At 33.4% G+C, this 13,778-nt stretch overlaps 1 protein-coding gene and 1 pseudogene across 2 annotated transcripts; both read left to right on the plus strand.

The window, feature by feature from the left end:
* Window positions 1-1,919: 1,919 nt before the first annotated feature.
* LOC140063174 (uncharacterized) lies at window positions 1,920-8,973 on the plus strand. 2 transcript variants are annotated; one of them, XR_011847582.1, is made up of 2 exons: window positions 1,920-2,119; window positions 8,945-8,973. XR_011847582.1 is itself a non-coding variant. In XM_072109646.1 (2 exons), exon 2 carries the CDS (start codon window positions 6,276-6,278, stop codon window positions 8,073-8,075), a length of 1,800 nt encoding a protein of 599 aa, XP_071965747.1. In that variant the 5' UTR covers window positions 1,944-2,119; window positions 6,229-6,275; the 3' UTR covers window positions 8,076-8,792. The 2 variants fall into 2 exon arrangements, 1 of the variants encoding a protein (XP_071965747.1); XM_072109646.1 differs by lacking the exon at window positions 8,945-8,973 and adding an exon at window positions 6,229-8,792 and having other exon boundaries at window positions 1,944-2,119.
* Window positions 8,974-9,689: 716 nt separating this feature from the next.
* On the plus strand, window positions 9,690-13,687 carry LOC140063014 (uncharacterized; annotated as a pseudogene).
* The last annotated feature ends 91 nt before the right edge of the window (window positions 13,688-13,778 follow it).

Raw genomic sequence — 13,778 nt, forward strand, 5'->3', positions numbered from 1 at the left:
GAAAAATTCTAACCTATATTATTATTATTATTATTATTTATTGCCAAAAACCAGTTACAAACAAACAAAACACAGAAACTAAGGGAGTAGGCAGGAACCTAAAAGTGAACCTAATCACTATAACAAGAGTTCAGGTTCCGTACTCCCAAAAGTAACAACAATGATATAAAATAAACTATATAAAAATATTTAAAAAACAAATAGACGAATCAACAGTGTCAATATAAAATAAACGGATAAAATACATAATAGTCGATTCAACAAAGTCAATATAAAACATGTGATTTAAGTGAATTTAAAAATATTTGAAAACTGTCTAAAATTAAAGAATTTTTAATCATTTCCGGTAATTCTTCCCACAACCTAGGGAATATATTAATAGCGGAATGATGAAGACAATTGGTTCGAGCATAGTGATGAATGAACTTAAATGTATCAAGGTGACGGCCATTAACAACTATAGATTGACGAACACTACTACAATCAACCGTTCCAATAAGTGATTTACAAACAAAGGATAACAGAAGATAATTTCTTCGATTAGATAGTGTAGGCCAATTTAGCTTAGTGAGACGTTCCTCGTATTCCATTTCACCTCTTGTTTGTTTAAGGACAAGCCTAGTAGCCCTTCGCTGGACTGCCTCGATACGTTCTGTAAGTTTTTTGGTTCGAGGCAACCACGCTGGGACACCATATTCAAGGATGGGGACAATGAGAGCTTTATAGAGTGAGAAAATAGCTGAAGGGGATGATCCTCCTGCAATACTAGTAATAAAACCCAAAATTCGATTTGAACGAGAAATAATTAAGTTTACATGGTCATCCCAAGTAAGTTCACTATTAATCGTGACCCCCAGATGACAATGACTAGATACGGATTTAATAGGCAAGTCATTTATACGATAAACAGGTCTATACTCTTTCCTTGATCTTGTAATGTGGAGAACCTTGGTTTTATTTAAGTTAAGCTCCATTTCATTTAGATCACACCAAGAGGAAAGCCTGATCAGATCACACTGAAGAACAACTTCATCGTCTACAGTAAATATATTTCTATAAATTATCGTGTCATCGGCAAACAATGCACATGGAGAAATAATAGATGAGGGAAGGTCATTTATAAATAAGTTAAAAATAAGGGGTCCAAGTACGCTGCCCTGTGGTATGCCAGAGGTAACTGGGGATGATGGGCTAATGGATCCTTGATACAAGACTCTTTGGGAACGTCCCAATAGAAATGACTTGATCCATTTCCAGACATTGCCTCTGATATTAAAGTGGCTAGCCAGCTTATTTAAAATAATATGGTGAGGCAGTTTATCAAACGCTTTGTCGAGAAAGATAACATCAATTCTGGGGGCTTTATTATTATTTTTTTTTTTTTATTATTTATTATTATTTACAGATTCTACAATACATAGGCCAAAATAATATTAATATTTTTGTTATGTTTGTCGACATTAACCAGTCTAAACTGGGCTCTTAAACTGTATATTTAAAATTCTTTTGACAAAAATAAAATGTTGTTATTAGTGTGGTACACCCTCATTTTTATATGTATTGGTTTCATTTAGGTTAAAACAGAAGATAGTTGTCATGTGATAACTAATTAGGGCTAGTACCTAACCACCAGGAAACTGAATACCCAGTATTTTACCAGCCCGTAAATTGGAACGACGTAAATTACTCTAGCACCTTTCTCCCCTTGCTCCCCTTGCTCCTTGGCGGCTCCGTCACCATGCCTAATGTTGAGCCCCTCACCACCCTTAAAATTGTCCTATATCCGCCCTTGTAATAAATAAATACCTCGAGGTAATTGCTGAAATGATTAGTTCTGTACTGCTATTCGCTTCAGATCAGGAGGCAGTAACGGCGTTCCATACTTTCATCTTCCTTCTCGATCCTCGTGCGCGCTCGATTCATCCTCTCCTGATCCTCCTCTCAGATCTCCTACTACCTCTACCACGCAAAGCCACCGTTGTACCACCACAACCGAACCCGGGCTATATTATCACCATAAAAAAAATTTGAAGATCTTTATTAATATTAGCTTGAATGTGTATATTCCGTCTTCCGGTTTCGTGAGTTTGAAGCTTTAACTGTTGTTTAATTGTCAAAAGTAAGATGAAATATTTTTAATTTACACGTAGGCCTAGGCCTAGGTAATACTATTAGGCAGGCTAGGCCTAGCCTGCCTAACTAGGCCTAGCTAGGGCCTAGGCCTAGTTACTAACTAAGTTAAGATATATTATTATGGCTAGTCTAAACTCTAGCCTAGGCGTGTTATGAGGGATGAGGAATGTGAGGGTTTACGATGAAATCGGTCGCGTCTGAAATCGGTCGCGATAAAATCAACTTCCGGTATTTTGTATGGCGCGCCGCTAGAGCTATACTTTTGATGATATCGGTCGCGTTTGAAATCGGTCGCGCTATTTTGAATGGATCGAGCGGGATGCATGCTAGAGCGGAATATACATTTTTCGTTTATATAGATTTAATTGATATTTTTTAGGAACTAGATTATTTATGTAGATATTTTTTACTTGGTAATATTTATTATCAATCATTAAATTAATTTTTTTTTGTAGGCCTATTTCACAGGTCTCGGAGAAGGACTGTGTCTTTTCAAAATGGCCATTTCTAAACACGTTTAAATATTATATTAGGCATAATGTTATATTAGGCATATAATAATTTACCTCTATTTATATGTACTGTAATTAATATATATATAGAGAATATACGTCTGTCGTGTCTTTTATTATGCAAACAATTACGTATGGTTTTAGGATATTAATAAAATATATAGATAATATGCCGTTATAAATCAATCTACCGGCCTACAGTAGGACTATGATGTACAATGATAGATAAAGGTGAACACGATTCTCAAAGAGCTAGTAGGTAATCTGCACTGATATTTAAACATTTAGGCCTAGATTTACTAAACGGCGTATGAATGCGAGACACTGAGTTGCACTTAATTATTTACATTAAATGATTATTATAAATGAAGAAATAAAAGATATTCAAATTAAAATCTATAGTATCGCCGACGTATTTACGTAAATTATATATAAATCATACTGTCAAATTATAGAAACAGTACTTTATTCGGAATTATTATGGATCATAGCAAGCCTGTGAGCTACAGCGACTTTAATTGCTTTTGCTTATCCTTGCCTCCTTAGATTTCAATTCCAGGTGTCTTGATTTTGTTACCTACGTTTTAAATGTATTTCGATTTTAAAGGCTAAATAAAGAATGAATGAATGAATGAACATGATCTCATAATCGCATCGAGCATCTATAGCTCATTGAATCGTTTCACAAAAACACGTGCAGGAGGCCTATAGACGTTTCAAACGTATGGTTATTAGTAATAGACGTCATCTTTATCTCGCCATGGACAACGACCGTACGTGTTTTGTCCATGAGTTGACATACTAACAAGTGCGTGTTTTTTAAAAAGGGGAAACCCCGTCAGCAAAATAACGTATTGTTAGAGGAAACAGCTTCACGATCATAGAAGGCGCATCTCCGTCGATATGGCTTATTCGGGGGTTTATTTCAGTAACTCGCCCTTTTAACCATCCGCATATAATGATCATTTTACTAAAAACTATTTTAAACATTAGAAATAAAATATACACGTGATTTGCCTCAACAATAATCATTACACTTAATATTATCCTACATAACGGATAGAAATAAAAATAAGGTGATCGAATAGTATGTTGTTAACGACATGGATATGATATAATCTGTATAAAAATGGATACGCTGGCTTTACGGGCTATATTGTAAAAATTATTGTTTTTAAATAAATTGTTCTCTTTTACGTAATTGTTTGCATAATAAAAGACACGACAGACGTATATTCTCTATATAATATATTAATTACAGTACATATAAATAGAGGTATTTTATTTTTATTTTTATTTCTTTATTCTGATATAAAATCAATAGGATAAAAACACAAAAAAGTACCGAGACGGCAAACTTATTTCCATTGTGGTCCTAAATTTCCATTGTGGTCCTAGGTAAATTATTATATGCCTAATATAACATTATGCCTAATATAATATTTAAACGTGTTTAGAAATGGCCATTTTGAAAAGACACAGTCCTTCTCCAAGACCTGTGAAATACAAAAAAAAAATTAATTTAATGATTGATAATAAATATTTATTAACCAAGTAAAAAATATCCACATAAATAATCTAGTTCCTAAAAAATATCAATTAACTATATAAACGAAAAATGTATATCCCGCTCTAGCATGCATCCCGCTCGATCCATACAAAATAGCGCGACCGATTTCAAACGCGACCGATTTCAAACGCGACCGATATCATCAAAGGTACAGCTCTAGCGGCGCGCCATACAAAATACCGGAAGTTGATTTTATCGCGACCGATTTCAAACGCGACCGATTTCATCTGACACCAATGTGAGTAAGCAAACAAGAAGTCGTTTCGCCCTTGGCTTCTTAGTATTTTATTTAATACTGATACTAGTGAAACAATCAGGGAAGAATTTCGCCAGTGTAGCATAGCAAAAAGATGATACAAAACAACCTTATTGCTACACATTTCTAAAATTGTGTATCAAAAAATACAATACAAAACTATGTTTCTTGACTCCAAAATCAGTTTGATTAGCATATATTGCTAAACAAAATTTTAAAATGAAATTTTTCCCTGACAATGCTTACAATACATATTGCAAAGCCAAGGCCGGTCATGCGCAGCCGCGCCCGTGTGAAAATTGTAAAAGTTACAGGTTTTGATGCTTCAACCCCAGCCTAGGACATGTTTTCGCTGATATCTTAATCTAGGCTTTACACTATAAAAGACAAACATTAAATTTAATTGTTTTTATATTAAAATTTAGTTTTACTTACACTTGTTATTTTGAAATATCAGACTTTAAAAGAGTACAAAAACATCGTCACGTTGTAAAAAATCAAGAATCGTCAGCGCGTACGTATTTTTTCACAAACAATGATGACGTAATTTATGAACTATTTAATGTTAATTTGTACCCCCTTCTTCTTGTTTTACCACAGCTTAGTTTGAGATAAATATCTATTGCAGTATACAGTAAATCCTGTTGTAATCATATCTATTCTGCTTTTTTCAATGTAATAGTCTAGTGCATTGTTTGTACTGTAGCAACATGGTTAGCTATGCAGGTACAGTACTTGACAAAATTGACATTATTTGACGAAACTGTGTTAGGGAAATTAGCAGTCATAACGGTACGTCCATCTAGAAAGTGTCGGACGCGTCCAAAAATTGGACGTATTCATAACGCATTCTTGATGAATTCTTGATGCATTGGGGGGTAGTTCTGATGGGTACTGTATGCATATGTGGCATACTGTATCCATTAATTTTTTTGTAAATTTTATAAGGAAAATACAATATTATTTGGCTTCTTTGTATAGATTAGTTATAACTTATAGTATACAGTACAGTATATCAATAATACTGTATTTTGCTTAATTTGGCAGACTTGATTTCTATAATTAAGAGAAAATTGCTTGAGCCTTGTACTCAATTAAGATGTTAGTTGTGATTAATGATGAATATAAGCGTTATGATCTGCTCTGTGCTGTGTTTCAAACCAACAGACAACATTTTGTGATTGACCGATCTATGTTGGTATCAAATAATTATTTAAAAAGAATGTTTTATCCATGAAATTTTGGTCTAGCAGTTGTAGACTTTATCAGCGGAATAACCGGTTTCCCGCGGTGTAGACTTGAACTTAGCCAATGATGTCAGAACCGGATCATGAACATTAGAATGTTTGAAAAAGCTCCCATCCTTGTTGTGAGTTGGTTTTAGTGCCCTGATATTCCTTCATTTTACACTCTTTCTCAAACCAGCGTGTTTCCATCTTCACTTTATCCATGTTGATTGAATGATTCGAATATGAATACTGTATGTTGGGATACTTCAGATGAAGAGGGCTTGGACGTCTGTATAAAAAAATTCTTTCCTTTTTTTCATTCTTTTCGATTTGCAGTACAGTATGTCTTGTTATAAAAAGTTAAATAAGTACAGTATTTGATGACTTGTACTTAATTGTATTTTTTTAATAGAAAATATCAAACAAAATACATTGCCTGTGGCGAGTGGACTTCTTTCTATTCATGTCTACAGTACAGAAAATTTGTACAGCCATCATTTAAACTACATGTATTAATTATTATTTCAGATTATTTATTCTCTGTAAAGTGTAACTGATATTGCTTTAACAAAAACATGAAATACAAATGTGAACATTGTGGAGAGAAATTTGAATTAAATGCTTTAAAAGAGCATTTAGGAATACATATACAGAGCAAAGAGTTACAATGTCAACACTCGCACACAAAATGGTTAGTTGAAGACCAGACAACCAATCAGTGCAGATATTTTGCAAAGGAATTCCACCATTGCAATGACATTTTGAAAGATCATTTAAAAACACAAACTAAAGATGTGCCTGGTGAATATTATGAATGTGGACATTGTGGGAACAAATATAAGCATCCTAGCACTTTGGTAGAACATTTAAGAGTGCACACTGGCGAGAGACCATATGAATGTGAACATTGTGAGAAGAAATTTAAGAAAAAAGGGAGTTTGACAGAACATTTGAGAATACACACAGGAGAGACACCGTATGAATGTGAACATTGTGGGAAGAAATTTATTCGAAGTAGTGTTCTGAAAGCACATATAAGAATACACACAGGAGAGACACCATATGAATGTGAATATTGTGGGAAGAAATTTATTCGAAATGATGATCTGAAAGTACATATAAGAATACACACTGGAGAGACACCATATGAATGTGAACATTGTGGGAAGAAATTTATTCAAAGTGGGAATTTGAAAACACATGTAAGAATACACACAGGGGAGAGACCATATGAATGTGAACATTGTGGGAAGAAATTTAGGGAAAATGGCGTTTTGACAAAACATTTAAGAATACACACAGGAGACACACCATTTGAATGTGAACATTGTGGGACAAAATTTAAAAGAAGTTGGCATTTGAAAAGCCATTTGCGATTACACACAGGAGAGACGTCGTATGAATGTGAACATTGTGGAAAGAAATTTAAAGGCAGTGGGCATTTGAAAACACATTTGAGAATACACACAGGAGAGAGACCATATGAATGTGAACCTTGCGGGAAGAAATTTAAGCAAAAAGGGAGTTTAACAGAACATTTGAGAATACACACAGGAGATACACCATATGAATGTGGACAATGTGGGAAAAAATTTATTCGAAGTGGGTATTTGAAAACACATTTGAGAATACACACAGGAGAGACACCATATAAATGTGAACATTGCGGGAAGAAATTTAAACAAAGTGGGTGTTTAAAAACACATTTGAGAATACACACAGGAGAGACACCATATGAATGTGAATATTGTGGGAAGAAATTTATTCGAAATGATGATCTGAAAGTACATATAAGAATACACACTGGAGAGACACCATATGAATGTGAACATTGTGGGAAGAAATTTATTCGAAGTGGGTATTTGAAAACACATTTGAGAATACACACAGGAGAGACGCCATATAAATGTGAACATTGCGGGAAGAAATTTAATCAAAGTGGGTGTTTAAAAACACATTTGAGAATACACACAGGAGAGACACCATATGAATGTGAATATTGTGGGAAGAAATTTATTCGAAATGATGATCTGAAAGTACATATAAGAATACACACTGGAGAGACACCATATGAATGTGAACATTGTGGGAAGAAATTTATTCGAAGTGGGAATTTGAAAACACATGTAAGAATACACACAGGGGAGAGACCATATGAATGTGAACATTGTGGGAAGAAATTTAAGAAAACTAGCACTTTGACGGAACATTTAAGAATACACACAGGAGAGACACCATATGAATGTGAACATTGCGGGAGAAAATTTAAACAAAATGGGTCTTTAAAAAGACATTTGCGAATACACACAGGAGAGAAACCATATAAATGTGAGCATATGATTGTGGAAACAAATTTAAAAGAAGTGGGTATTTGAAAATCCATTTCAGAATACACACAGGAGAGACACCATATGAATGTGAACATTGTGGAACGAAATATAAACAAACTTGGTCGTGGGAAAGACATTTGGGAATACACAAAGGAGAGAAACCATATGAATGTGAACATTGTAGGAAAAAATTTAAGCAAAATGACCATTTGACAGAACATTTGAGAATACACACAGGAGAGACACCATAATGGGAAACAAATTTAACAATGATCATTTGAGAAAGTACAGTACAAACAGTTTACAGTGGTCATGTTGTGGGAAGACATTTTTTACATTAAACAATAAAGCACTTTTTAAAAAAGTGGATATAAAAAAGCACCCAAGGTTTGAACAATCTTTAAAAGTTTAAATAGCCAAAAAATAGATATAATAGTGTAGTACCACTGTACAGGTTGTGTGAATAAACTAAAATAAGTTTATAAAATAAGTTGCCAGAAACTATTGGACATTTTTTTTGTCATATTTTGTCGTATTTTTTATTAACACATAAGACATAAGACATACTTATTAACTGCAAAGAAGAAATTACAGGAGCTTGAAAAACAACAAGGTAAAACATATACACACAAAAAAAGATCAGACCACCCCACAAGTTATCTTTTATGATCTTCATTTAAGAAAGACACACCTGAGTGTTTGATGAGGAACAGTATAAGCCGACCTAACTGCCATGGGATTTACTAATTACATTATAATTATGAATTGATGCGTTCCAAACCATCGGCCTACGTGATAAGATGTGCTGTTAATAAGTCATTGACACTTTATATGTGCCGATAAATTTTGTATTTTATTTTGTTTAAAAAAAATTATGTATAAATAAAAACTAAACTAAATTATTATCATTTCAGATTATTGTTTGTAATTGACATTGCCTTAAAGACCCCTTCCCTGCAATTTTGGACGTTTTTTGGAAAATAATACATATATATCACTTTAAAAACATTAAACCATGTCATTCCTTGTCTTAAATGTACGTTTTATGGTAAATTATGATAAAAAGTGAGAAACAATGCACTACCTAAGTAGCTCGCGGCGATCGACCTCTCGTGGACGGTCTCAGGCCTAGCCTAGCTAGGCTTAGTTTTGTAGGCCTAGCTGGTAAACATCGGTAACGTACGAACATCGTACGCTAGCTATATACCTAGTCTGACGTTGTATAGTTGCTGCATTAATTATCTTTCTATTTTTGCCAGACTCCGTTGATACAAATTGGGGAAAACCCAGTATTTTCCCTGAAAAGTTAGGAGTCTTCCATTTGTTTTGGCTTCACGATCGATCGAAAAGTGGGCGAATTACAGGTGAAAAACAACAATATCAATCCGCGCGCAATGCATTTTGGGATTTATAGCGGGCCGCTATAATTATTAAAATCGATTTATTTTTCACATTTTTAACCGTTTAAAGACGAAAAAAGTTATCGCAATAGGACCATATAGTATTATTTTTACATTAAATATAGTTTGTGATCTTAAATTAGATCTAAAAAACGTAGGGAATGGGGCTTTAACAAAAAAAAAAACATGAAATACAAATGTGAACATTGTGGAGATAAATTTGAATTAAATGCTTTAAAAGAGCATTTAGGAATACATATACAGAGCAAAGAGTTACAATGTCAACACTGTGACAACATGTTTAGACCAGGCAACCTTTCAATGCAGATATTGTGCAAAGGAATTCCATTGTAATGACATTCTGAAAGAGCATTTAAAAACACACACTAAAGATGTGCCTGATGAATATGAATGTGAAAATTGTGGGAAGAAATTCAAAAGAAGTTGGCATTTGAAAACACATTTGAGAATACACACAGGAGAGAAACCATATGAATGTGAACATTGTGAGAAGAAATTTATTCAAAGTGGTGATCTGAAAACACATGTAAGAATACACACAGGAGAGACACCATATGAATGTGAACATTGTGGGAAGAAATTTAGAAGAAGTGGGCATTTGAAAATCCATTTGAGAATACACACAGGAGAGACACCATTTGAATGTGAACATTGTGGGAAGAAATTTAGAAGAAGTGGGCATTTGAAAATCCATTTGAGAATACACACAGGAGAGAAACCATATCAATGTGAACATTGTGGGAAACAATTTAAGCAATGTGCACATTTGACAGAACATTTAAGAATACACACAGGAGAGAAACCATATCAATGTGAACATTGTGGGAAACAATTAAAAAAAATGGTGATCTGAAAAGACATATAAGAAAACACACAGGAGAGACACCATACAAATGTGAACATTGTGAGAAGAGATTTAAGGAAAATAGCAATTTGACAAAACATTTAAGAATACACACAGGAGAGACACCATATGAATGTGAACAATGTGGGAAAAAATTTATTCGAGGTGGGTATTTGAAAATCCATTTGAGAATACACACAGGAGAGACACCATTTGAATGTGAACATTGTGGGAAGAAATTTATTCAAAGTGGTGATCTGAAAACACATGTAAGAATACACACAGGAGAGACACCATATGAATGTGAACATTGTGGAAAGAAATTTAAAAAAAGTGGGCATTTGAAAAGACATTTCAGAATACACACAGGAGAGACACCATATGAATGTGAACATTGTGGAAAGAAATTCAAAAGCAGTGGGCATTTGAAAAGACATTTCAGAATACACAAAGATTGAAACCATATGAATGTGAACATAGTGGGAAATAATTTAAACAAAATTGCCATTTGACAGACACCGTATGAATGTGAACATTGTGTGAAAAAATTTAAAAGAAGTGGGCATTTGACAGAACATTTAAGAATACACACAGGAGAGACGCCATATGAATGTGAACATTGTGGGGAGAAATTTAAACAAAATTGCCATTTGACAAAACATTTGAGAATTTACACAGGAGAGACGTCGTATTAATGTGAACATTGTGGGAAAAAAATTTAAAGGAAGTGGGCATTTGAAAAAACATTTAAGAATACAAACAGGAGAGACACCATAATGGGAAATAAAATTTAACTTTAACAATAATCATTAGAGAAAGTACACACAGTTTACAGTGGCCATGTTGTGGGAAGACATTTTTACAATCATTAAACCATAAAACACTATTTAAAAGAGGGGATATAAAAAAGCACTTATGGTTTTAACAATCTTTAAAAGTTTGAATAGCCAAAAAATAGATATAGTGTAGTACCAGTACAGGTTGTGAGAATAAACAAAAATAATTTGAAATAAAATAAATTGCTAGAAACTGTTGGCCATTTCATTTGTCATATTTTGTCGTATTCTTTATTAACACAGTGTTTGGTGAGGAACAGTATAAGCTGGCCTGAATACAATGTTATTTACTAATTACGTAATAATTATGCGTTCCAAACCATTGGCCTACATGATAAGATGTGCTGTAAATAAGTCATTGACACTTTATATGTGCCGATGGATTTCGTATTTTATTTTTGGTTTTTGAAAATTATGTATAAATGAAACTAAACTAAATTATTATTATTTCAGATTATTGTTTCTTAATGACATTGCTTTAACAAAAAAAAAATGAACTACAAATGTGAACATTGTGGAGATAAATTTGAATTAAATGCTTTAAAAGAGCATTTAGGAATACATATACAGAGCAAAGAGTTACAATGTCAACACTCGCACACAAAATGGTTAGTTGAAGACCAGACAACCAATCAATGCAGATTTTGTGCAAAGGAATTCTATTGTAATGACATTCTGAAAGATCATTTAAAAACACAAACTAAAGATGTGCCTGGTGAATATTATGAATGTGGACATTGTGGGAACAAATATAAGCATCCTAGCACTTTGGTAGAACATTTAAGAGTGCACACTGGCGAGAGACCATATGAATGTGAACATTGTGAGAAGAAATTTAAGAAAAAAGGGAGTTTGACAGAACATTTGAGAATACACACAGGAGAGACACCGTATGAATGTGAACATTGTGGGAAGAAATTTATTCGAAGTGGTGTTCTGAAAGCACATATAAGAATACACACAGGAGAGACACCATATGAATGTGAATATTGTGGGAAGAAATTTATTCGAAATGATGATCTGAAAGTACATATAAGAATACACACTGGAGAGACACCATATGAATGTGAACATTGTGGGAAGAAATTTATTCAAAGTGGGAATTTGAAAACACATATAAGAATACACACAGGGGAGAGACCATATGAATGTGAACATTGTGGGAAAAAATTTAAGCAAACTAGCACTTTGACAGAGCATTTAAGAATACACACAGGCGAAAAACCATATGAATGTGAACATTGTGGGAAAAAATTTACTCAAAGTAATGGTCTCAAAACACATTTAAAAATACGCACAGGAGAGAGACCATATGAATGTGAACATTGTCAGAAGACATTTATTCATAAAGGGAGTTTGACGAGACATTTGAGAAAACACTTGAAGAAAGACAAACCATATGAATGTGAACATTGTGGGAAGAAGTTTGTTCAAAGTGTTGCCTTGAAAGTACATTTGAGAAAACACACAAAAAAGAAACCACATGAATGTGAACATTGTGGGAAGAAATTTAGTCATAAAAGTAAACTGAAAAGACATTTGAGAAAACACAATAAAGAGAAACCGTATGAATGTGAAAAATGTGGAAAAACATTTAAACGAAGTCACGGTTTTAAAAAACATCAGAGAATACACACTGGAGTCGCATATAAATGTAAACATTGTGGGAAGAAATTTAATCGAAATGGCCGTTTGAAAAGACATTTGAGACAACATATTCAGGAGGAGGCACACATATGAATGTGACTATATTAAAAATACACAATTAGAGATAACTTATTAGTGTATCTGAGTGAGGTTAAGACAGTGGAACCGTAATTATGTAGCAGTTCGAGGCTCACTCACTCCAGGGTTATGATGGAAGAACAAGTTTTCTCGGATAAGGACTATAAACCGTAGGTCTATTGTACACATCTAGCTCATGTGCATTTTAAAGAACCCAGTACATCTTTTGAGACAAGTAGGGTGTTACCCGGTGTACTAGTTCACACACAGCCACTGACGTGTCATGAACAGGTGAGAGACAGCCTTAAAGTGGCTGCACTGACATGACCCTTAGGGAAGAAGCATGTAGTTGAAAAGTGTAACACAGTGCCAATGAGCAGTGATTCATTCATTGGAATTTGGCGCTATACAAAAACTTTTATATTATTTTAGGAAGAAATTATTGTTAGGCCAGTTAAAAACATATTTAAAAATACACACTCATTCCATCAATGCAAATATTGGGGAAACCATTAAGAACATTATAAGAAAAACTTGTTAGTAAATTATAAAACTTTAAAACTATAGCTTCTTGATTTGAATTTGCATTTCTATTAATTTTATCATGTTGTGTAGTGTTGTATATATTTATTTTATAAAGACACCCTGTAATTGATGGCGGTATTGCTGTTGGATGTAATTGTAATGAAATGAAAATATTAAAATATTAATAATTTATACCTGTACTGCAATATGGCAAAGCTCATTGATGGAAGATTAACAGCCTCAGTTTGAAAGTTTATTTCCAAATAATTGAATAGAAAAAACTCGAAAAAGTTTGAATATGTAATAATGGCAAAAATAATTAAAAGTAAACTATAATTAATAATAGGTTTGTTTCTAGCATATTTTTGTGAAATTGTGGACTAATGTATCAATCATG

This window comes from Antedon mediterranea, chromosome 11, assembly GCF_964355755.1.
Source record: "Antedon mediterranea chromosome 11, ecAntMedi1.1, whole genome shotgun sequence".
Classification (NCBI taxonomy): Eukaryota; Metazoa; Echinodermata; class Crinoidea; order Comatulida; family Antedonidae; genus Antedon; species Antedon mediterranea.